Source organism: Python bivittatus, unplaced genomic scaffold (assembly GCF_059951505.1).
Source record: "Python bivittatus isolate LINGU-HERP-01145 unplaced genomic scaffold, Pbiv_v1 ctg000350_np1212, whole genome shotgun sequence".
Lineage (NCBI taxonomy): Eukaryota > Metazoa > Chordata > Lepidosauria > Squamata > Pythonidae > Python > Python bivittatus.
The window spans coordinates 22,662,328-22,688,145 of record NW_028277074.1 but is presented as its reverse complement, the minus strand read 5'-3'; the positions used below and the strand labels follow the sequence as shown (position 1 = coordinate 22,688,145).

Genomic DNA, 25,818 nt, shown 5'->3' with positions numbered 1-25,818 from the left:
TATTTATTTTTTGGTGAGCCACAGAGAGTCATTTTTGATTGCTGCAGTATAGAATACGTTAAATAAACAAATAGCAAAAAAAATAATAATGAAACCCTGGTCTACAAAAGCACACAAAAAAGGTAACATTGATTTGGGGAAGAACCAGCAATGCAGAGAGAGAAGAACCCATGTCGCCCTCTATAAACTGACCTGTGCAGCCCAGGATCAGTGGTCTCTCCAAGGATCTCTCACAGCAGCTTGAACTGCCTGAATTTTCAGTTACTCCTTTTCTGTAATAAGCTTTTGACTGTAAAACTGTACGCAGGGACTGTTTTGTTTTTAATTTATGGTATATAAATTAAAGTATTTTCGGTATCATGTGAAATCAGACCCAAAGTAGTACCACCACGTGGACCTATCCTCTCAGGAAATCTCCAGCAAGCACTACACTGACATGATAGCTTGATTTTTATCAGCATCATGGATTTTAGAACAGCAAAACAGCAAACAGTCATTTTTCTTCAGATGTATTGCAAAATACTAAACAATCCCAGCATCTTATTACCCCTGAAATTATCTCGTGGAAACTAATGTGTGGTCAGTTAAAAATGATACAAGCATCATTCTTCATTAATTCCAGACATATTTATTGTGGATTAGATGTAGTTAAAATGTACATTCTAAATTTAAATTTTAAATATAGTTAAAAAGTACATTTGGTCCTCCTCATGGAATTATTTAAAAAAGAAGGGGAAAAAAACTGTCAATGTGGTTTACTTAAAGTTCCAAACACGAACCTTAGTGAGGCTGTTGCTTTCTATGAAAGCCAGTTCAGAACAGTGATTTGGCTGTTAGCCCAAGAAAATAGATGCAGTGCAGTTTTTCTGGCTATGAGACTCCAGATATAAATTCAGTTATTGTTTAATTGTCCAAAAGGATTTGTTTCCAGTTAAATGCAGTATTTGCTCCATGAGTTAACATTTCAACTGGCGGGTTAACCATTTGCCATCTTTTTTCCTCTTTCATTTCTTTGCAGAAACACATGGCCAGAGAAGGTACCTAATAAAACAGAGAATTCAAGAGGTGCATGAGTCGGGCTATCCAAATTATTTGGGGAGAAACAGAAAGATGACCTATATATGCCAACATGATGATACAACCAAGTAGTTTTCATTATCCATGAGAGCTAAGGACTAGGCACTTGAGACTTTTTAAAGATCACTGGAGGGAAAAGAGAAACTGTAACCTTGTTTCCTGCCCAGCAGTTATGATGAAGTTTGAGGCAAGAAGGCATACAGGGGCGATTCTGTGTATGCACTCTTCTCTAGCACACAGCTTTGTGTGTGCATGGGGAGGAATTTGGGGAGCAGAAGAGACATGGGAGTCCTCTGAGGTCTGCATATGGATCACTAATCTGAAAAAGCAGCATCTGAAAAAGAGATGAATCAGGAAGCTACATCAGCAATATAAAGCAGGACCTTATACACTGGGCTCCTTTGTATATTTTCATTAAAAGATTTCATTAAAGATGCTGGTAGCCAGTTTGTTCTGTCTCTATCCCTTTAACAAGAAGGGACTGCTCATTGCTCAGTGCTGGAACACTTGCTTTAAATGCAAAAATTCCCAAGTGTGATGCCTGATGTTTCCTAAAAGGTAAGGTAAGAAATCATGAGGAAAGCTCTGCCTGAAGTCCTCAGAATTTCTTGCAAGATGGACAGATACCTTGATCTAGTACAAAGCAGCTGTTCACGTTTTGAAAAATAAACAGATACACCCAAGTTCTCTTAGCCCTCCTTAACCTCCAGACTACACAGGTATTAGACTAGGAACGATGCAAACTCTAGTATGGGTAGTCCCCAGTATAAGAATGAGTTCCGTTCTCAAGGTCTGTCCTTAAGCCAAATTTACATGTAAGCCAGAACGGTATTATTGTATAATATTGTATAAGTAGTATTGTGTAATGAACTCAAACCATTGTGTATTTAACACGAATCATTGTGTACTTAATTCAAAATTTGCTACAATAGGCTCCATTCTTAAATATGGGTCTGTAAACTGGATGTTCTTAACCCGGGGACTACCTGTAATTCAAAATCTCTGAAGGGCGCCTAGTTGGTGAAGTCTGAACAATAAATATAGAAAATATTGATTGACAATGTTAAATTCCTAAATTATGAAGAACAAAGAAAAGGCAAGTGTACAATGTCTTACCCTTTGAACAAGCTCAGCAAATTCACTGCTTTCCCTGGCCGGCAGACCCAGTAATGGCCGTGTGATGGAATCCAAGGATGAGCAATGACCAATAATCAGAATGGTGCCTATAGTCAGAAATGGGGTATCTTAGAGTGTCATATTAAGGTACTGGATATGAATTCTTCTAGACTTGTTTTCCCCAGTCTGTGGCCTGGAACAATATTGGGTGTATTGGCTGGAAATTTTGGAAGTTATAATCCTAATACATTTAGAGAGCACAAAATGAACTTTGAGAGCAGTTGGAGTCCTGCACATTCTAGTCTTCTTATACTCTGAGAGATAGGTGGGCAGATTTTTGGCAACTGTGGGTCACACTTATTATTTAAGAGACAGAGAGTCACAGTCAATGGTGCAGTGTCAGTCCCACTCGGTAGACCAGACTAGGGAATCAACTCCACAGGAAGGCTAAAACTGCTTTTATTGAGGTTGGCTGTAACAGCAGAATCTTGCATGTCTGATTGTGCTGGACCTCCTCCCCCTTCTTATACTCCAGTGAATCAGGGAGGTGTCTGCCTGGGCCGCTTCCAAATGTTACCTTGTTTTGGGTTTAAAAAATGCTTCAGCCCCTTTTGCTTCAGCAATGGCTCCTGCATATGTCTGCCAAGGTCATCTCCCTTCCTGTCTTCAGGCAGTGACTTAATGGGGCTTGTGAAAGGCTGGAGGATTTTAACTCCTTTCTTTCTTGTTTTCTTTCCTCACAGTTCTAGATACGTTAAGCTTATCAGAGACTTAATGTACCAGTATTTCTTTCATTTTCTTCTGTTTCCTGACAAAAACTAGAAGGAAAACACACTGCTATCATTGATTCACCACCAAATTTCAGTGGCACAATCTTGGGGTGCCCAAAATTGGGGTCACATGCAGTCAAAGATAGTTGCCTATCCCAATAGAGAAGAATTTTCTCCTGAAAAGTTTTGCTTGCATTTTAATCACTGGCTAAAGGATAATAAAGATTTACCTTCAGTTGCACAAGTATCAACAATCTGTTTTATACTTGCAGAGCATCTGTTAACATAGTCCTCATAGCCTTCAGCTGGCATCAGGGAAGAGAAAGGGCAATTACATCTGTTAACAAAACAATCCACTTGGTTAGAATTTGACTTAAAGCAGGAATGGATAATTGGAGTCCTTGGCCAGCAAACAGCTCTTTTTTACAGCTGCTGGTAGAGACCCTATGATTGTGCTACTGAAACCCAGTAGGATTTGCTTCTGAAAATTAGCAGCACAATTGTCTGCCATTTCAGTGGAACACAGAATAAAACTGATATTTGTCTTACATTTTTTATAAATTTATAAATTCCAACCTCCCCCCCATCCCAGTGCTATTGTCTTATGCAATGTGATCTGGAATATTTTGGATAATCACCCTGCTTCCACTTATAAAAAGATGCATGTCTTTGGCTTGTAGGAACTATTAAATCTGGATCATTTGAATACTGATCCTGTTTCATCAACGATCTCTCATCATGGCTTGTAAAGTCATCCTAGATTTAGAGTGAATGGCCAAACTTGACTTTTACGTTAGGACCTTGCTTCAACCAGAAGAACAAAGAAGTGCCAGGGGTCAGGGGGAAAAAAATCTAGATTTGGTGTAATTTAAATTATATTTGCATTTAATTAACATTGAGTTACATTTGTTTTAAATACAGTTAATACACTTTTCATATCTTTTCTATTATAGCATATTAAAATGGCTAATTTGATGGCAACTTCTAGGACTCTGGTGCTGTATCCAACTCTTTTAGGGACCATATGTGACTGAACTTCAAATTTAGATTTAGATTTTGTGCATTTCCTGATGTACATATGGAGATCTCATACAAGTGGTCTTCAATGGAGGAAGCAGCATATGCATTTCTATATGTCTGTACATGTAGGATTCTCATCCACTGGGCTGCTGCAATGATACAAGCTCCAGCTGTTGAAATTGGCTGTCCTGAAATCTAGGGTGCATGTAAAATTATGCTCCAAATTCTTTTTCTGTAATACATTGAACTCTAAAATAATGTGGTCACTTCCTCTCCATGTTCTTACTGCTTTAATCTCTTCAAGTAGCTCTTCCCCATGGTTAAGAGCAGATCAGTGAGAGCCAATCCTATTATCTGTTCTTCAGCTTTTTGGAAAATAAAGTAGGAAGAGCACTGAAGAATTGCTAGGATCTTGCAGTCTTGGGCTACTTGATTTTCCTGAAGATTATTATTACTTATTGCTGTTTTTTTCTTTCCTAAAAGTTCTATAATTTGGTCCAGAAGGATATTATCCAGGTTTTCTGCCTGGTTTGGCAGTCTATTATTCACACCCCACAAAAATATCTTTGTTTTTGTCTTCCTTTATATTCTTACTCAAATACTCCCTACTGGATCTTTGTGCTTAAATCCCTGGATCTCAAAAAATATGTGCACTTCCTTCACATATGAGGCCACCCCTTCTCCTCTTTTATGTAGTCTATTCCTTTTGATTAGTGACATACTTCATTCCTTACTTTCCATTCATGGGTTTCATCCTGTAAGATTTCAGTAATGTCTGCTAAATCACATTCACCTTCCTGCATTAAGGCTTCCAGTTATTCCTGGCTGCTCATCATATTTTTTGTACAGGGATCCTTAGGTAATATAACTTGACCTGTTCCTTACTATTCTTTACATGCTCATTATTGGATACCTCCACACTTTGCATATGCCCCCCAGTTCCATTCCCAGTACTTGATGCTACACTATTTTCAGGGCTTTCTTCTCCCACCCCTACAGAATTCACTTTAAAACTTTCTGGATTGGTTTGCAAAGCACCTTCCAGACACATGCTTCCTCTTTTTGTCAGGTGTAGCCCATCTCTTTTGTAGTCCATCACTTGCCAGCATACCTCATATCAGAAATGTGTTCTAGGATTAAAGAATCCAAACCATTCTAAATGGCATCATCTGCCAAGCCATTTGTTCAATTTCAGTATTTTCTCTCCTGCTAGATCATGTCCTTTGACAGAAAGGAGTAAAAAAAAAAAAAAAAAAGCAACTGTACCATCAGTTCAGCCACTCTTCTGCCCAGAGCTTCATAGTCCCTTGCAATATCATCAAGTGCCTTGCATTTGTTCCCCCATGGATCAGTAGAAAGGAATATTTTATGAGCTTTGGGAATCTTTCTGGAACACTCCAAATGTCTGCTCCGGGAAGGCAGCAATTTCCTCTTGATAGACTATCCAGTCAACAGATTGTGGCTTCAGTCCTTCTCAGCAGGGAGACTCTGATCATCACCATCCACCACTCCTTATATTGCAGATTAGGGACAGGAATCCTTCCCTCTTCAAGTCTATATTCCTCAGTCCCTGAAGCTTGTGGCAGCTGCTCTTCATCCATGGATCCAGAAAGGTCATCAACAGTGAAACTCTTAAAATTATTCTGAAGCTCCAAAGTGTAAGAGCTCTTCCTGACAGCCTTGGACTTTTATGTCATATTCCTCCATTTCTCTATCCCATCCACTTGGCTTTCCTCTATCTTCCAGGAGGTTTTTTGGTGCTTGGTGTCCTTATAGAAGTGCTTCCTGTCCAATTCAAGAATTTCCCATCTTCCTTGATAAGCTAGAAGGTGAACAGTTTTGCCTTTAGCCCCTTCACCCTCTTTCCACAGGGACAATCGGCCTGCCCGTGTGTAGTTCTTGTTGTTTTCAGGAAGGTCACAAAAGCATTTTCCTCCATCTCTATGTTCCTCTGATGAACAACAACAAAACAGATGCCTCCCCCTTGCTCTCCCTTGCCAAATAGCTATTGAGCAAAAGCACAACCAGCAAGTGAACAACTAACACAACGTTTCAGTCTACCAAACACTATTATAATACTTCAAAAACAGTATATTTATGTGTACAGTACAGGTAATATATTTTTGGGGTTGAATAAGATGTGACATTAAATGTGTGGCCGCATTTAATATGCAGATCTTTCAAGGAAAAGAATTTAACCCTTTCCTTATTGGTTGCAATTATGAGAAATATTTATTCCTTGAAATTTGCATTTGTTTTGGAAAGAAATATCCAGTTGGTACAATTTTTTTTTAAAAAACTACAAATTAAATACAAATATACTTTTAATGTCATATATAATTTGACACTGAATTTTCAGTTCTGATGACAAACAAGAAGAGAAGACAACAGTATTCTCAACTACATCCTGTCTATCTCACACCCCTTATATAGTTTCAGAAGACATAAAGATTATTACAGAAAACATTTCAGGTAGCATCATTGTTAAAACAAGATTCTGACAAAAATAAAAGCAAAATGATGCTACTAATAACCTTGCTAAGGAAAATAATTCATTGTAAAAGTTGTCTTTTCCATTGCTATATATGCTTAACCAAAAAACCCCAAGCCACTTCTGTCTTCTAAACAATTTTCACAATTTCAGCATCAGTATCATACATATTTCAAAACTGAAATGTACTTTGCTGCCATCAGTCAAGCTCCTAACATTACTTCCTGTTCCGTTTGTGGGTTTGCAAATGTTCAAAAACTGTACTGAACCACAGAATTACGTTGCTGTGGGAAATAATGAAACAGTGGGTTGGTTGTAGAAAACACATAAAGAATTTCTGGCTGTACTAGGTCCATATCAACATATATGATATTAATTATTTGAAAGCACATTAAATAGAATCTAAGTTGCTTGGTTTTTAACTTAAAAAAATCTTGTTGCATTGTTCAGTGTGGCTCTTGGTTTTTCCCCCAAAGTTGCTTCTTAATTGTTTCTTTTTAAAATCCTCACAGAGACTACCTAAAATAGCTTAACAGCTTTGTATTCCACATTGAGAGTTATTGGCATTTGCCTCTTTCGAATTGAACTTTGATTTATGAATAATGCCTTTCCCTTGCACAAGGCAGTTGCTTGCTTATACCAGCCATTGGCATTGCTGCTTCATCAGGAAGGCATTGCACTGGTTATTGCTAGAAACTGTATGCACAAGAGCAGTGTACATAAGCCTTCAGAATTCAAGAAGCATGCTGAGAGTTCAGCTCAAATGCATTCTTCATATGGCATCTGTTTCTAGCTATAATCAGTGCAGTGCTTTCAGGACTCATATAAGCAAGATAAATGGGCAACAGTCTTCTTGTTTAACAGTTCACTGCTAATTCTCAGTTGTGTAGAAGCAAGGGATAACTGTCCTTAGCTTATGTACTCAAACACAAGATCAGTAAAACTAGACTGGGCTCATCTTCTAATCAATGTTGCAACTGTCTCTAGCCATGGCATAAGTCCAGGAAAATCCATCAAGGGGGCTTCCAGTCACCAACTGGGAGTGGCAGGTGATCAGAAGGGTTAGCAGGGCATCTTTGCACCATGGTTAGAGGGTGGTGAGGATAAGCCAAGAGATTGGATTTAAAGTTAGATGTAATATTTAGCTAATTGAATTGATAACACACTTACTACAAGTAAAGTGACCCTCCCTGATTAGTTCTATTTGATGAGGCTTTCAGGTCTTTAGGTGGGTGAACTCCCTTCAGTTACTGCCCATTACATTGACCCAGCATCTGAGAAACATACTCTGATTGCCAATACTTACTTGTATGTGGTATCTATGCTGTAACCGAACTCAGTCAGTTCTTTTTCTGTCATAAAAAAGGGAGCAGCTGTGCTTGTCTCCGACTTAGTCCATTCAAAGAGTCCAGGTTCTATCCGAATTTTAGCTTTCTGTTCTATCTGAAGTCCTGAAATTGGAAAACAAAAAAATCTATAAAGTAAATAATCCAGACCACTGTTCAGATCTGATTCTTTCATTCAATAAACATCTAGTTAATTTAGCTTATAAATTCAAATAAATGAGTAAATACATAAATAAAAATCTAAGAAGGAAAGAAAATCATAGATGAATCTAAACTATGACTGCTTGAAAGGTGTAGACTTGATCTAAAATGGATCTTCTCTGAAGCAAGTGAAAGTAAAGCAAGATGGTTTTGAAAGTTCCAATTCACTAATTAAAAAGGATACATTCCTGCCCCCTTCCCTTCCCCCAATAAAAGGAAAAGGGGGAATGGGACAGGAGAAGGCATATTTTTATGGCAGAGCTCCAATCACAATGATTTGGGGGAGGAATGCTTAAATGATGTATCAACAATATTCTTTTACAAGCTGCTTTTATTAGCAGCCATGATATTGAAAGAGTAATATGATTTCTTGTCAGAGCAATAGTTTCCTTGAATTCCAATCTTTTGAATCCTAACATTAAAGTACCTTCAGAGATGGCTGGATGATAGAATTTGAATTATGCTAGGTAGGAGAAACAGAAGTTACCTTGTGGTAACAAGAGCAGAAAATTGGTTCGAGGACAAATGCCAGCAAGCCTTGGGCAATCAATAAAACAATTGCTATATTAGAAAAACTCACCTTCTAATATATGCTGAGCAGTTTGAATACAGTGTAATGCTGGAGAAGAGTATACACAGCTAACAATCACTTCTTTTTCTAGCAAGGCTTCTCCTGTTAGTAGGAGGGAGAAAATATTGATTTTCTTTTTTTTTTTTCCACACAAAAAAGGGATGAGTGGAAATTAATACATTTTCATGCATATCAGTTGAAATTGCTTCATACAATCAATTTGGGAACATTTGATTGAGTTTTGTACAGTTTAAATGTGGACACTCAGTGGATGCCTTCCTCTCCATATATACAACCCCCACACACACACACACACGAGCACACACACACAAACCCTTTCAGAATGAAAAGAAGTTACTAGAGTCTTCACGACAATTTGGTTTTAATATATAGATCATTAATAATTTTGTAAAAATTATAATGCCTGATGTATAAGAATATTCATTCATACATATCCATGCAATATGAATATGAAATAAAATCATGATTTCTTTCCACTGTTTCTAGGGATGCTCCTCTACTTAGGGCTGCTCAGGCATTATTCTTCCACAGTTAGCTAAAATAAAGAACTAAAATAAATTTTCCCCAAAATATAGTGGCTTTTATGACCAAAACCCTCCTCTAAGATTTAATTTCAAGTATACCCAGTTCAGAGAGGTTTACAATTGTGATGTACATTTTTTAAAAAATATTTTTTTATGTGACTGAAAAAGCCAGTTTAAATAATGTTAACCAACAGTCACAAACATTTACTTTATTTACTTTATTATTATGAAGAATGGTCATTTTGTGTAAATTTTACATTAGTCATTCCCTCATTAGTGATTTCTATTGCCTTCTAGTGTCATTCAGTCATTGCTGTGCTGATAGAATAGTAGTGAGGATGGATTTTCTATCCCCTCAGCAATGGTTGAATGATGTTATAAAGATGCCACAGTATAAGTCCCTACAGAGAAAAAGCATTTAGCCTTCAGGGAAAGGAGTGCCAGAAGATACTTCCTGATTACTTAAGCTGGTAAACAATTATCTGATGCCCCATCTCTTCTAACGCACCAGGCAATACCATATCAATTTCTCTTCACTATAGTCCAAATTAGTCATGATGAAACTATCTTAACATGTGTTCCCACTGGGACAAATAATGTCCATGGTGTTTATGGCAACAAATTCCACCACTGCTTCCAATAGTAACAGTTGCCAGACCCTCCTCATTGTCAGGAATCTTTTCTTTTATCCTTTTGTTTTGCTGCCCTTTGCGGGTTTAGAAATTATTTAAGCTATAGAATAGTGCTGACACTTAATTACACAGGAACAAAGGAATAATTTGACTTTTATTAAATAATTTTAAAAATGGGTTTTTAAAACAGGTTCCAACCCTCACTTCTAGCTTACCTTGGCCCTAAAAGCATTCCTAGGCCTGTCTCCCAGGCCTGGACTCTGAGCCTCTCTTAGTCCTGTCCTTCCACCTGTACCTCCTAATTCCCTCTGTCTTCCTGTGGGTGTTTAACCTAGGAGGAGCTGCCCAGTGTCACCTTTCTTTGGCAGTTTCACCATCCAATTATCACAGAATAACTGAGCAAATCAGCAATTGAACTGTAAGTGTCTGGAAAACATGGTATTTCTCTAACCAAATATAGTAGTGCAATATATAAAAGCACTTATTTACCAGTTAGGGCCAGTCCAACTATTAAGCACAATGAAGCCATTGCCTAAGGCAATTATTGCTGAGGGGCAGGACTACTGTATCAAGCAAACAAAATTCTGTGTATCACATGACCTGGGAGTAAGATTCAACTTCCTGTCCCATTGGCAACTTTACTTTTGAACATGTGTAACATTTTGATCATCTCAGACTGAAACACGCTTGCATGTTATATGAAGAAAAGCCAAATAATAATTTCTGAGATTTTAAAACTCCTCATTTTGCTTCCTAAGCTGCCAGTTAATATAGTAAAGTGCTTACCAGTCAGTCTAGATTGAAATGCGCCACAGCATGATAAAGGAGGATCACATTCATAGTTTTTAATATAATCATCTCGGTTTGGTAAACTGGAGGGGAAATTGAGGTCTCGTCGATAATATTTTCCTGAAACAAGATGACATTAATCTTATTTCATTTAATTTTGTTAATTAACCAGTTGATCTTAACATGCTGCTGTTGCTAGTAAAACTGTTGCTCGGTTCTTCTCAGAGCTATAATCCCAGCCCTTCCTCCAAACTTAAACTATCATGAAAATCTCCTGGTGAACAATGGATGTTTTATTAATTTATACGAAAAACATTTTAAACTCACAGTAAATTTGGGAACTGATGGTAAGCTCATGTATCTTCTTTCACTACAATGCAAAATTGATGAGCCATCGTTCTTTTGTTCATTTCTGTTAACATAATCCACTGCTTTAGATCACACCTGCAATATCAGATCTCTAAACTCTACTTACCATCTGGCTCAAAACACTGCTGTACCCAAGATTTCCCAAACACTTGATCTATTCTTTCTCCATGGCAAATCACCAACATGTGTCTTTGGGTTGTGGTTTGTGCTGACAGCTGAAAGAAATTATGTTACAACTCTGCTTATTGAAATTATTGAAAGATTGAAAGATTAGAAGTTCAAATGAACAGAAGTGTTATTCATATAGAAACTGATGACATTCGATCAGTGTTTTTCAACCTTGGCAACTTTGCTGGCTGGGGAATTCTGGGAGTTGAAATTCACACATCTTAAAGTTGCCAAGGTTGAAGAACACTGCATTAGACTGTACTATTTTTTTAAAATAGTTTTTTATTAATGCAGCAAACCTGTGACACTCAGAGTACTATGATAACGTAGCATGTTTCATGAAGTAAGAACACTGTTACTAGAATCAAGTCTATCAAGAATAGCTTTCTGTCTCCAGAAAAAATGTTGGACCTGAGAAACTCATAAGTAGGAGGTGACATCTGGTGCATGGGCACCTACAGCAGGTGACAAGGGAGAGCAAATGATGAAGCAAGCATCATGGCGTTGCAATATTTGGTTGGTCATTCTGACAAAATCATCCCATGCTGCAGGTGCCTCTGTGGATACACAGAAGATTTAATTATTATATCTCATAGTTATTGAATACTAAAACATTTGCTCACCGTAATTAAACTCTTAAGAACACAGTCTAGGGTATCTTTTCCAAACTGCCATCCCCCAAATATGTTAGATTACAATCTCCATAATTCTCAACTAACACAAAATGCCATGTTGTGTGGAAGTGCTGGCATAGTGAAATGGGCGGCATATATAAGTTTGAAAAATAAATAAATACATAAATACATAAATAAAGTAAGTGATGAGAATTAGAGGCAAACACCTCTGGGACAGCATCTGGTTGGAAAAGGTTGAACATAACCAGTCAATTAAGATACTTTCTCAAACAGTTTGCAGGAAGAATTTATTACAAGCTGTATATTTAAATAGAATGAAATCTTTAGGGTTACTTTTGATAAAGTTGGTTGACTTCTGAAAATAAGATTCCTTGACTTTTGGCAATTTTAATAATGTTACTCTTTCATCTAGAAATCCTGAATGCAAAAATTGGGGAAACATTCCTAAACTTTTTGTACCTAAACTTGTCCAAAGATTTCATTCTCGCACATATTCCATAGATCGAGATCTTTGAATTCCAGTTACCTGATGAGCAAGCATTCTGGCTACATTCCTGGGCACTGGATTTGGAATCTTTGTTTTAAAGCAAGGTTTGGTTTGGTTCTTAGGAAGTTGGCCTGCATCTGCAGAAAAAATGTATTCTCTGGAACATAAATGGCAAAGAACAAAAAAGAAAACAGTGAGAAAATTCAGGATCACGTATATTTTTGGACCAAACTTAAGGCATAGCACATCTCAGAAAAGCAATTTCCATCATAAATGGAACACAGTGTTCTTACCAAGAAATCTGAGCTTGCATAGATAGTAAGACTCTCTCCTGTGATTAAAGTGGGAAGTAGGGAAATCCAGCACTCTCCAAATAGGTTGGATTACAATTTTTCATAAACCCACCCAATATTGTCAATGGTCAGTGATAATGGAAGTTGTAACTCAACACAGCTTGGTCTTGGCATTAGGACATATTGAGAAGGAGAAGGAGAAGGAGAAGGAGAAGGAGAAGGAGAAGGAGAAGGAGAAGGAGAAGGAGAAGGAGAAGGAGAAGGAGAAGGAGAAGGAGAAGGAGAAGGAGAAGGAGAATTATGGGCTCAATGTGCTAATGATAGTAAAGCTGAACTGTTTAGTAACAAGTGATAAAAAGTTCAAAAGCAGAACTCCATTTCCTTAGTATTACTGGTATAATAGACTATATATCTACAAATCTGCATCTTATGCAGAGAAAATAGCATATTTCCCCTTCAGAGCACATGGCTAAGGCTGTCTGTCAAAATATTTCTTTCCAGCGCCTACAACCAAAAAACCCCTCCAAAGCTATTTTAAGCAAAACCATTAAAAAGCATCCTCAGCTGTCAAAGGTACAGGAACAGTTACAAGATTATCTCTCAATTTAGTGGCCATGGCAATATGTTCATTTTCATTTTGATTCCATGAGTCTGTCTTGGATATGCTAAAATAACGAATATAATGTTGAGACCCAATTCTCTTCATTGGCTGGTTACTCATATTTCCTGAAGTGGGATGAGGCAAAACTTGTGGTTGTTGTATGTTTTTCTGCTGACCTGCATTTAGGTAGGGATAGCACTGGTAAAAGTCACACACACACATATACACACAAAGCTCTTAAATCAGGATTGGGAAGTCTTCAGCCTGTGAGCCTAATCACCAGACTGACCTATCTGTCTTGTGGTGCTGCAAGTGAGGTTCTGTCTCTGAAACGATGAGTTAAAAAATTTGCAACCAACCAATACTAACCTGTGTTTCACCCAGGTCTCTGACTCATCAGCTTTTTCTGTGTAATTTTCAGGAAGAAATCCCCGGCATCCAGTTCGGTGAGATATACCAATTGTCCAGCCATCACAAACTTCATTTTGCTGTGACCGATCAACATATATAAGATCCCCTGAATTCAGCATTAATTCATCAATGTTTTGAGGCTTGTACTGGAATAAGGCCCTCAAGACCTTTCAGAAGCCAAAAGAAAAAAGAAAAAAAGGGCAGTGTTCAAGTGAAGAATATTTTGTGAAATCCAAAAAAACCTGATATTTGCATATGTTTCATTTGATGCAGTAACCTGATTTCCTTTCATACAGTAGACATACAACTATAACCACACTCTTACATTCTTAAGCAAATCATAGCTTGATTAAGAATATTTCCAAAATTGATTTCAGAATTAAATCCCACTGATTTCAATAGAATTTACTTAAGAAGAAGGAGATGGGATTTGAATGCTGCAAAATCAAACAGATTATATCAATAGTAGGAGAAAACATGGTGTGGAATGAAAGCAAAGCTCTCAGGCTGTTTTTCATGTGATACCCATGGTAAAAATGTGATAATCTAATTGTGTGAATTGTTATCATGGAGGGAACACTTTTCTCCTGCAACAAAATGATCGTCAGTGACAGCCAAAATGATTACTCAGTAATGCATTACTTATTATTGCTAAAATCAAAGCCTTTTCAGATCTCTATGCATTTGTACCATATTTACTTTTTACATATAAGACTCAAATTTTAATTCAGAAAAAATCCTCAATAAATACATGAGCAAATATAATGTTTTTTGACTTATTTAATTGGGTTCTTTATATCTAGTTTTAGGACTTGTGTGGAGAATGGATAATGTTTTAGGTCATATTTATGCAGAAATATTGAACTTTCAAAAGGGTTCACAAACTTTTAAGTACCACTGTACATTTTGCTCAAATATTCACGTATAGATTTTAATTTTAATAGAGTGCAACTTATCAAACAGGGCATGCAAGTGTGATGGAAAAATTACTTTGGTTTACATTTTAGTGGAAACTTACCAAGTTTGTATTTCCTGAACTAAAACTCAATTCTACTGTAAGTTCATAGTTTTCCAAATTGTATGATGCAGTTCTCCCATCAAAACTATGCATGATTTATGTTGATTTGGGGGGGAAAGTGTACAAGATCCATATATTAATGAAAGAGTAGAAAATGGCATTCAAGAAAATTGCTTTGAATAATTCTATAGCAGGATCCGAGCAGATATGCAGATATACATACATACATACAGGAGTATGTGTATGAAAATGCATATACCTTTTTGAGTGCTGTTCTAAAAAACTACAAAACAGATAGAAAAATGGATGAACTGAGAAACAGAGCAAACCTGAAATGGACAGATTCCAGGTAATACACCTACCTGATAATGGACAAAGCGCATATCTCTGGAATAGAGCGCTGCCACCCACTGGCAGCTTTGCTTAGGGTTGATTGATTTGGCCAGTTGTTCCAATGTCTTTTGATGGTGAGGATAAAATCTGTGGGCTAAAGTAAGGTGGAGCTGCTTTGTTGAAGGCTTCACACAGCAATCTGCAGACAAAGCATAACCAAACTGTATCTACAAGGCTGGATCAGTTATTACTATATTATTCCCAGACTTGTATTCCTTAAAGTGTTCTAGCATATGATCAATCTCTCAGAAATAAGCTCCATTGGTTTCAGTGGTGTATACAGACCATTTTTTAAAAAAAATGGTATTGTGTTCTTATGGTTAAATACATATGTGCAAGTATTAGAACATATTGCAATATTCACAAAGCTACATAGAAGAAGGGGCTGTTCAGGTATAAGGGGAATGTTGTTTCTGACACTGAAAAGGGAAGGACAGCTTCTCCTCTCAGAAATCTGCTTCTCTGCTCATAGACGTTGTGACTTCTGGCTTATTGTTACCTGCTAAGACCATAGCCTCTGTGGCAAAAGCTGCAGCAAATGATTTGATGACATTTGCAGGGCCATCACTAACAAAGAAGCCAATGTAGGTGCTGGAGGAATGTAGTGATAGGGAAATAGTCATCGGAAACCTGCTGGAAAACTGGCTACCAGCTCTTTTTAGAGCTTCATATAAGCCATCAACCTTTTGGTCTTCACACTGGGGGGGAAAAAAAAACACTTGAGTTACCATTACAATCTAAAGAGCCCTTTTAACCATTGAGTGTAATATAATATATAAAACTAAAGCCTTTAAATTAAAGTTGACAAGAATATGACAAATAGCAACTGAAATAAGTAAAGATCATTTCCATCCAGCCACTGGTTTCACTTCTGAAATCCAAGAAGCATTTTCATGCTGCCCACAAGTCTCCTGCCCATTTCCATCCTGGCAATACTCAGTTCTTCCCATGAGCCAACTGGAACTCTTCCAGTGGGACACCAAGGCTGTACAGAAATCAGCATTCAGCCAGCACTCCATTCTCTTCTACTCCATCCCACTTTCCCACCTTGTCTTGCAGCATTTATTCTTGCAGCAAGAGAAAAAAAGGCACTCAACTGAAAAAGTACAGTAAAATAATGACAAAGTACAAATGGTGTGTAGTGGGGGGAGGGAAACTCAGCAGAAAACAATGTCAAGGTGTCATGGCACCTTCATATCAATTAAGGAGGCAAAAATGCTTGCCTATTAAATCACCTGCCCCACAGCTCCAGTGCTAACACTGCAAAATAATCTTCATAGTATTTCCTCCTGCACCACAGATGAGAAGGAAGTTAATGAGCTCAGCTATGGAAAAACTTCAATGGTGTGAGAATAGTAAGTGTGACACAAACCCCAGATTGGCACAGATGCAGCATGAAATTACCTCTGAGCTTGATCCTTGGCTCAATGAATAGTGCACTAAGCTTTACACAGTAAGGGAAGATGACAACAATAGGAAATACCAGGATATTATTTAAGTCATTGTCATCTCACACACAAAAGTAACTTACTGTGAAGAAGTCAGAAAGTGTGATGTGTGGGAAATTTTCATGGGCTTTGTTTTTTCCACATTGACATTTGCTTTCTCTCCAAAACTCCATCAGAATGTCATTCAAAGGGCCCGTTGGACACAAATAGAGGGCATATTCCTGAGGGATGGGATCTTCTAAAGAAGGATCATTGCAGTGAGAATGCAGCCTGCAATTAAAAGGGAGAATGGATCATTGTTGTATGAGCATTTTTCAGCTAAGGTACCATATGACACATAAAGAATGCAAAAAAGAGTGACCCAGGGCTGGATAAGGTCTATCGACTTCCGTTCTGAGATCTTCAAAGCTCCCCAGAATGGATAGGGCCAAAAGTTAGGCAACTCTTTCTTGAATTTTAGAATAGTTTTGAAGGGCACAATAGTTGTCTAAAGCCTTGCAGATCCTTAAAGAATCCATTCCACTCCTTAAAATACCTGCTAATCCTCTCAAAATACATGCTAGTCCCACTCACTTTTAGAGTATGGTCCTTGACACATTGCATAAAGCCTAGTTTCATCCCTCAACTTGTCAGAAATTGCACATAGAAATGTAGAGTGGGAAAAGACCTCAGTGGTGACCTAATACAATCCCTTACTCAAGGCAAGTTCTGCTAAAGCTTTTCAGACAGATAGTTATCTGTTGACCTCCACTGAATGGAAACAAACGACTTTATAGGACAATTCCACTGGTTGATAAGTTATTGCCAGGAAAATCCTCCTAGTACCTAATTTGAACCTACCATTGGTTCTGTTCCTGCCTTCTGGAGCAATAGAGAAAAGCCAACTCTCTCCTCTGTATGATAACCCTTTATGTATCTGGAGACTGCTGTCATATCTTAGTCTTCTCTTCAGTAAACCAGACATGCCCATCTCCTTTAATTGTTCCTCATAGGACTTGGTTTCTAGCTTCTTACCATCTTAGTAGCCCTTCTCTTGTGCCAATTTGTTGATGTTCCTTCAAACTATGATTTAACTATGATTTAAGAACCAAACATATCTCCCGTGTAGAGATGTTAAAGCCACAATTCTTGTTACAAAAATGTCCATTGAACTGATGGAACTGATGGAATTGAGCTGATTCTAGTTTAAAATTACACGAGGTTCGTCCTTCTCAGGATTAAATGTCTTTCTTTGAAATTGTCAGGAATGCATTCTGAATGAAAGGAAATGAGCAGGGAACAATAGCCTGTTTCATGCATGCAAAAAAATGGATATATTGTGGAGAGAGGGACCCATCATGCACTCCTCCCCTCTCTACCTTGGTAAAAAAAGTTCAGAAAGAAAGGAAATCCCTATTTAACTCAATGCAGTTGAGTCCACAATCAAGATTAGCACTCCTGTTTGGAACTGCATTCAGCTGAACATCAGTATACAAAAATTTCAGTGAGTAGAGATCAGAAAAGATAACATACATCTCCATTATTCTTCAAGTATTTTTAATGCATGTGGAAGGCTAATAGCTTTGAAAAAGAAGGAGAACATGGTTCTTGTTAATTAGCTCCCTTAAGTACTAAGTTAAATATTTAAGTTTAGTTTTAACTTTAGCAGTCTAGAGCAGCTTAAGGTTTGTGCTGAAGGTCCACCTCTTAGACAGGAGTAGACAACCTGGTATTCCTGAGGTGTGCCTCCCAATATCTCTAGAATCTATGGCCAAATCATAAGAAATGTAGAGAGTTATGGTTCAGCAACAGCTAAGTCTCCAATAAGATCTTTGGGTTAGATCCTCTTAAAGAAGCCCCAATTTCAGAAGCATTCCATATTTGTCCTCAGAACTGTAAATGTTACGTTTACACATTTAATATTCACATTTTTAAAGGATCTGATCATGTTGGAGAACTGCCCTAGTTTCTGGTAGTTCTGTTGACTAAGCCATCTTTCCTCACTGCCAGATTAAACTGTTGTCCACCTATCCATGAGTCACTAGAAAATGTTTGCTTTCTCCTTTGCAATCTCTATCCCACCTCTTTTGCATCTCTTCTGAAAGGCGGTGTCCTGATATTGAGTGTGTGCTATGCTTCATTAAACTTTCTGGTTTTGTTGCCTCCATTATTTCTGAGACGCTCCAAGCCAGTGGGAAACAGTCACCAATCCCAATGATAATACAGGAGTGGGACAGAAGGGGGTTTGGAGAGGTGGGGAATTTTGACAGGTGGCATGACAGGCTCCTTTCCTGCTTTACTGTGCAGAGCACAGAGCACCCCAACTCAGGAAGCCCACCTCACAGCTATTAGGAGGCTTGCTGAAACACCAGATTTTGAAAGAGTGCTCTTTCAAAACCACAGAAGCTGACTTGCCAAAGACTGCAATCTTGAAATAGCCCACTGGGTATGTCAAGTTGGCTGGTTTTGAAAGAGTTGCACTTCTGTTTTCAAGAAAGTATTGTCCTTTCAAATCCCTATACCTCCCCAGCTCTTTTTTATGGGGTGGAGAAAAATGGCAGTAGAGGAGAGCCAGGGAAATGGAAGGAAGAGAGCTTGTCCACACTACCTTGAAGTGGCCAAGAGAGACTAGGCTTTTCCGTCCCCTTTGGATCACTTGACTGAGCCATGCCAACAGCACGGGCAGTGAAACATGTCATATTTGACACATTTTGAAAATGTTACTGGTTGCTGTCAATTTTGGAGGGGAAACAATACAGGAACAGCTAAGAATGACTGAAGACTGCCTCAAGGTTGGGCAAAGGATGAGAAGGCAAACTCTTAGGAACCAGCAGAGTAAAGATGTTGCTGGGGGATTTCATACCTTGATTAGATATAAGTGGGAAAGGCCCCAAGATAGATAGGCCTATCATTTTTGAACTGTGTACAGCTCTATTCTCTAGATAACATAAACAAAAATTGGGTCTCTTCACAATATAGAGTTTTTTAATAAGAAATAATGCATAAGAAATCTAATTTCTGAGCAGCAGCATGCCATACTGTCTCAACACTCACTCCAAGAGAGAGGGAGATGCCCCATTAGGCAGAAGTAGCAAAGAAAATATGCAGTCTTGCTTTACACATACATGCAATAAACCACAGATTCCCCTAGTCCTTAACAAACCACATTACTCCTACAATCAGTTTCAAGACCCCACCCCATTATATTTCTTTAGTACATCAAAAGACAGAACTACCTATTCTCCCTACTTGACCCCTCCTTCTATGCATAGCAGAAATCAGCTATTTTGTTGGAAGTGCATATTTCATAACCCTACATGGACCTGTTTTTGCTCCTACCTTACATTTCTGAGTTAGCACATAATTACACCCAAAGACTCAACTTTAGACTTTTTTTTCTTTAAGGAAGCTCCTGTCACTTTCCCTCTGCACCGTGTTGATCATTGTTACAACAGTAACATGTTCTTCCATAGGACTTTTGGATAGAATCCCTTTTAGATGGATAGCAGTGTGAGAATGAAATATATTGTGGTTATTTTTACCTATTGTTTTTGTGGTTATTTTTACCTATTGTTTTTATGACTGTAAGCCATACAGAATCTATGAAGTAGATAGCATACAGATGCTTCGATAATTTATTATATATATATATATATATATATATATATATATACATACACACACACACACACACACATACATACATACATACAAGCACACACACTTTGTCCCCAGGTGCTTACAACCATTTCTCCAGCCTAAAAAATCATAAGCAACAAGTCTGAGGCAGCAAACTCATCTGCCACATAGACGGCATTAGTTGGCCCATTGTTAAACTGCTCCATCACGTACCCATTCACCCAGGCATTCTCATTCCACTGACATATACCACAGGTTTGCTATGGCTTTGGAGCATCAACTTGTATAACTGCACACAAAAAAGGTATGATTTGGGATGGGGGAGGAGGAAGTCTGCCCAGGTGGTATGTCCATGCACTTACCATTGTATTGCTGCTTCTGCTGTCTTTTGTCCAGTAGCTGCCAATGCCTTTAATCTAAGGAAAGAACCACATACCCATTTTGAGCAAAGAAAGTGACAAATGATGTTTAAACAGTGTGTCTAATGTTTTGGCTTTGCCATATGTAGAGCTATTTGAACACACAACATCACTAAGTTCAAACCCTGGTGCTAAAAATACTCTTGCACACGCAAGAGTGTTTTAGTAAGCCATTAGCTTTTTCTGTCTTTTCAACTGGACTGGCATAAGGATGGAAACTGTCTTGTTAGATGATAACAAAGTTAATCTGAATACAATTGCCCATGAATCCACAGTAATTCTCCAGTTCAGCTCCTCTAGGTTTAAAGATTGTTTTTACACATGACAACACTCACCATTTAGATATTTCCTCTTGTAATGACAGGCAAGTAAGAATTTAACACTTGTGTTAAAAATAATTGAATTTTAGAAACCTGTGCCCTGGTTATTTGGAGAATTAGATCTCCCTTTCTTGATCTATCAAAAAACGATTGTACAAAACAATCCTATTTGTGGTTTTACAAACTTATGACATTAAGCCTTAGACAAAACTTGATTCCTATTAAAATTCTGCAGTAGCATAACATTAGGCAATTTTTAAAACATTTATTTCCTCCTTCCTGGTCAGTGTTTTTTAAAAAGAATCTCCACCTTTAGAATAAATAAGATATAATTAATTGAGACTCACTCCTTAGCTGATGTAGATTAGCAGCTCATTTGTAAGTGTGACTGGGAGAGAGAAGGGGCTTGGATGCAATGGACCCATCAGTATTCTTAATGAGTTCTTTGACATGCCTCTTTAGCCCTTGTTTGATGTTGAATCCTAATGTCAGAATGAACCTGCTTTAGAGGCTTTTGTGCAGCGGGGTTTCTCCCTCTGAAGTTGGAGCTCTCTCCCTGCCTTCAGAAGAGAAAAACCAAAGAAGCTTTCATTCCTTAGATACCTTCCCAGGAATAATAAGGTTGAGGCCTGCATCCGTTAATGATTAATCCTCCAAATACTGCAGCCCTCTTGAATTGTATTTATTTAGGATCTCTTTGTATCCTGCCATTCTACCCCAAAATACTGAGGCTGGCTAGCAGCAACTGCACCAACAAGCAAGCTATTATAACCTATACAAAAATAACAGTAAAAATCCAATGATGAAACACATACTGATTAAAAGAAACAATGGAAATAGCCCATGGACATGCAACTATTTACAAGCTAAAGAAGGGGCAAAATAATATCTGCCTGCCAGGAGAAATAATCAGGAAATGTAGCTTGTGGCCCCACTCAGAAAAGACATGAGTTACCATCCAGGAGGCCCTTACATTATGTTTAAGTGCATGAAAAATGTAAATTGTTCCTCCCAAGCCTGCTCCTAAGCCTTTAATAAAAGCTTGCTATTGAAATTATTCCTAAAACTTTATCTGCATAGCAAGAAGTAATTCATCAGAGCAAACTCATTAGAAGACAGCCAAAAATACAATTTATATGTTGCATTCCTTGAATGCCTTGTATGCTCCTTAGCATCATAAAAGCTAGCACTTTCTGATTTAAATGGTAGAAATTGGCTGGCTAAGAACAAAAGGAAATCAGAGAAAGCACCCCTAGAATTCTAAAATCATAAAGTTGGAAAGGACGTTGTACAGGAGGTCATTTAACTTAATTGCCTGTTTGCTGTGGGAAATTCAAGGGGCTGTCTAGTCCTTATCTGTAGCTCCTAAGAGTCCCCACAGGATCACAAATTCTACAAAAATTCGCTTACTATCACAAGAGTTTTAAAATCTTCCAGAATTCTTGTTTCTTCAGGAATTTAGCCTCAATGAATCCCAAACAATCTCCAGTTTAAAGGTTTTATTTGCTTTGTTTTGGTCCAGGTTTACTTCAGTTGATTATACTATGATTGAACTTTACAACAGCACCAAATAATGTTCCTCAGCAGGTTAGCCTGAAAAACAAAGACATATCCTTTGTGGTATCTAAGAACTGAACTTGCCTTGATCCCAAAGGAGATGCTGTGCTACAGATGAATCATGGATGGTTCCATGTGGCCTTCTAGGTTATAAGCTTTTCTAAACATAGAAGAGAGGATTTCTGTGGCAATGTGATAATAACTGTACTTACGCTGTATGTACAGAGAAGCCAGTGGCCAAGAGAGGCTCCAGTAAGGAATCGGTACTTCTGTTTTTTTTCTTGTTTAAGACCTTTGTATAGAGCTGTGTCTCAGCTGCTGCCATGTCTTCCTTTCCCTTCTGTGAATGTGTGGATAGAGAAAGAGTAGAGAGGCAGAGTCTGCTAAGATAAAATCAAACCCTCAAAACCTCTTTCAGTCTTTTTGACACAAGCTGATATCCTGTTTTTACAGAATGCTGTGGTTCTTAGAATTATTACAGTAAGCAGACTGAAAAGGGGGAAAAAAATAAAGCAAAATTTTGATATACAGTACATGGCTATGTACACAGCAGCAGATTCTGTATGAATTATTTTGCCTTTGAATCAGTCTTGACTCCTGCAGTTTCCTTGGCAAGATTTTGGAAGTGGCCTGCCATCGCCTGCTTCCTACAGCTGAGAGTGACTGGCCCAAAGTCACCCAGGTGGCTTTCTGCCTAAGACAGGACTAGAACCCGTGGTCTCCTGTTTCTAGGCTGGTTGTCTTAAACTGCTGTACCAAACTGGCTCTTTTTCAGCATGAATTACCAATGAATTATCCACATTCCACATTACTACATGCCAGTGTTTCCAGATTTGTAATTTTATTTATTAAACTGTCCAGCAGTCCAGATTCAGTTCCCCAAAAGTGTTCAGGAACACAAATGCAGTATATTATCTGTCTGCAAGCATTTAAAATACCTATCTCTTTTCCTGGAACGATGTGGCACGTGCAGAGTGCACCCAGACAATCCTTGGAAAAGATGTGGCTGCTTTAAAGAGTTGCAGATGGGTGCTACATTCTTATCCCTGTATGTTCTGAAGCACCTTTTTGGAATCAAATCCAATGCATTATGGGACCCTATTCATTTATTCAAAAGCAGGTTTAAGCCAGCAGGAATTATATATTAATGTGTATTTCTGTTAAGCAATATAATGAAAAATGGACAGTTTATTTTGATAGGTTATTTTATTAGTATACTTTCTTTCTAAAAAACAAGGATCAAAATAATGCACAGTAACAAAAATCAGACAAAATAACTAACTTATATTAAAATGAAATAAAACATTTCAAAACATTAGCAATTTAACCACAAAAATCCAAGGAACAAGCCCCCCCTGAAAAAAAATAGCTAACAGAAAACAAAGAAGAATGTGTCATGGCAGTCTTAAGATACATACTTGATAATATGTTCTACTAAAACCAGTGGGCTTACTGCTGAAGTAACATGTTGTAGGATAGTGCTATAAGATTCCTAAAGAGCTAGGTCTCACTTTGTTTCTCTCCCATTCTTGATCCTAAAGCTTTTCTCCAGAAGCTCCTAAATGACTTAAGTGAGGTGGATAGCTAATTTTTAAAACATTTATGTACTGCTATCTTCCACAGTGTTCTAGCTGAATTTTCAGTAGTGACTCTATAATTAAGAATCACAGTTGTTCTGAGATTATTTAAGGAATAAAATTCTGACAATTCTAGGAATTGGTGTTCTCATCAAAGCTAATGACAAAGCTTATAAAAAGTAAAAGTAAAAGTAGAATTAAGTCAAGAAGCTTTCAGGGGAAATATAACTTCATCCAAAACACTGTATCTTCCTCTTTACACAGTAGATAAGCTTTTTGACCATTGATGTATAATCTTAGTTGGACTGTGGGGGTTTTTTTTGGGGGGGGGGTATTTACCCACCACTTCACACTGTCCATTCTATGTTCAATCACTGTAATTAAACTCAGGTAGTTGATTTATGGTAGGTCAGAATCTGCATGTAGAACATTCAGATATTTTGGAGTACAGTATATTTTCCATAATCTCCAACAGTTAATCTTGCTGGCTGCCACTAATGGAAATTGTTGGCCAAGACAAATGGACAAACCAGGTTGGGAAGGTTTAATGTTCCCTGATATGACAAACTGTTCTCCAGGATTTTAAACAGGAAACAGGACATCCTGCTTGCATTCTATTTCTGAGCAGAAGTTTTTCTGAAAATATTGGTTCAAAATTCCACTTATGAATTTGAAGAAAAATACTATTTCATCCCTGCTGACGAGTCATGGGCCAAGACTTTTAATTAGTATGAGGGGGGACCTAAAAAAACCTGGAATTTATAAAAAATCATGTATTTATTTTTACATGTTCAAACTTCAGTCACCTTCAAAGTACTCTTTGTTTAATGCAATACACCTATCGAGATGTTTTTTCCACTGCTCAAAACAGGTTTTGAACTCATTGAGTTTGATGCCTTTTAGTGCTTCTGCTGTTTTTGGTTTTACCTCCTCCACATCAGCAGAATGTTTCCCTTTGAGGACTTTTTTCATCTGGGGAGACAAGAAAAAGTCACATGGGGTGAGATCCGGTGAATAGGGAGGGTGGGGCACAAGGGTCATGCCGTTTGTGGTTAAAAATTGCTGAACACTCAGTGCAGTATGTGCAGGTGCGTTGTCATGGTGGAAGAACCAGTCACCTGTTTGCCACAACTCCGGACGTTTCTTCCGCAAATCATGACGCAACTTTCTCAAAACTTCCAGATAAAAACTTTGGTTAACTGTTTCACCTGGAGGAACAAATTCCGAGTACACAGTCCCTCTCACATCAAAGAAACAGATGATCATTGTTTTCACATTGGACTTCACTTGTGCTTTTTTGGGTCGTGGGCATGTGGCAGTTTTCCATTGGCTGGACTGCTGTTTCGTTTCAGGGTCGTAGGCGTAGCACCAAGATTCATCTCCAGTTATGACTTTTGAAAAAAAATCAGGGTCAGCCTCCAACTGCTCCTTCAAAGCATGGCACGCAGTCAAGCGATTGTCTCTTTGTTCAGGCATGAGCAAGCGAGGCACGGATCACCATCACGAAATAGGCAAACGCGTTGAAAGAGTCTCTAAAAAAAAACTCACTGAAGCCAAACGCAGCCTCTCACAACAACCCAGCTGGTACACTGATGCAGATGGGTTCCTAGAACACTCACCTAGCGGGGGAAGCCTGAACTACAAGGGCCCCACCCTCCAGAAGATAATTTCAGATTTTTTGGGGTCCCCCCTTGTATGTGAGAAGTTGACACCTTCAGCTGCTGGAATCTCTTTATCAATGTCTCTCATGCTTCTGAGGTAATGTAAGAATCATTCTGTAAAGTAGAAAACCTGTCCAGTTTGGTTCTGCAACTTTTGTTGATGTAGTACAAACAGAAAACCTTGGCACTCCTTATTATCCACTCTGGTTATTGCACACTTCTGCTGGCACCTACTGAGGCAAAATAATAAATGGCCTTCTCTGCAAGCCCCATTGTCTCAAAGTT

At 38.1% G+C, this 25,818-nt stretch overlaps 1 protein-coding gene across 5 annotated transcripts; it reads right to left on the bottom strand.

Annotated features, from left to right (window-relative positions):
* Positions 1 to 622: 622 nt before the first annotated feature.
* UBASH3A (ubiquitin associated and SH3 domain containing A) lies at positions 623 to 22,632 on the bottom strand. Of its 5 annotated transcripts, none has more exons than XM_025170922.2 (15): positions 22,508 to 22,617; positions 21,086 to 21,298; positions 20,362 to 20,415; positions 16,465 to 16,651; positions 15,433 to 15,631; positions 14,903 to 15,072; positions 13,481 to 13,689; positions 12,257 to 12,374; positions 11,034 to 11,142; positions 10,556 to 10,678; positions 8,602 to 8,694; positions 7,781 to 7,925; positions 3,194 to 3,300; positions 2,194 to 2,300; positions 623 to 1,041 (listed from the first exon to the last, which is right to left on the bottom strand). In XM_025170922.2, the coding sequence occupies exons 4-15, from the start codon at positions 16,552 to 16,554 to the stop codon at positions 904 to 906; spliced, it is 1,608 nt and encodes a 535-aa protein (XP_025026690.1). In that variant the 5' UTR covers positions 16,555 to 16,651; positions 20,362 to 20,415; positions 21,086 to 21,298; positions 22,508 to 22,617; the 3' UTR covers positions 623 to 903. The 5 variants fall into 5 exon arrangements, with proteins under 5 accessions (XP_025026690.1, XP_088000830.1, XP_025026687.1 ...); XM_088144704.1 differs by lacking the exon at positions 22,508 to 22,617 and adding an exon at positions 22,149 to 22,325; XM_025170919.2 differs by lacking the exon at positions 21,086 to 21,298 and having other exon boundaries at positions 22,508 to 22,632.
* Positions 22,633 to 25,818: the final 3,186 nt, after the last annotated feature.

Bases quoted from the DNA above. Each gene is read 5' to 3' on its own strand.
- UBASH3A (XM_025170919.2), bottom strand. From the start codon at position 22,620: ATGGCAGCAGCTGAGACACAGCTCTATACAAAGGTCTTAAACAAGAAA. The intron at 16,652-20,361 runs GTAAGTGCATGG...TTTTAATTGCAG, and splicing joins GCAGAAGCAGCAATACAATG to GCTGCATTCTCACTGCAATG. The intron at 12,375-13,480 runs GTTAGTATTGGT...TTTATGTTCCAG, and splicing joins GAGACCTGGGTGAAACACAG to AGAATACATTTTTTCTGCAG.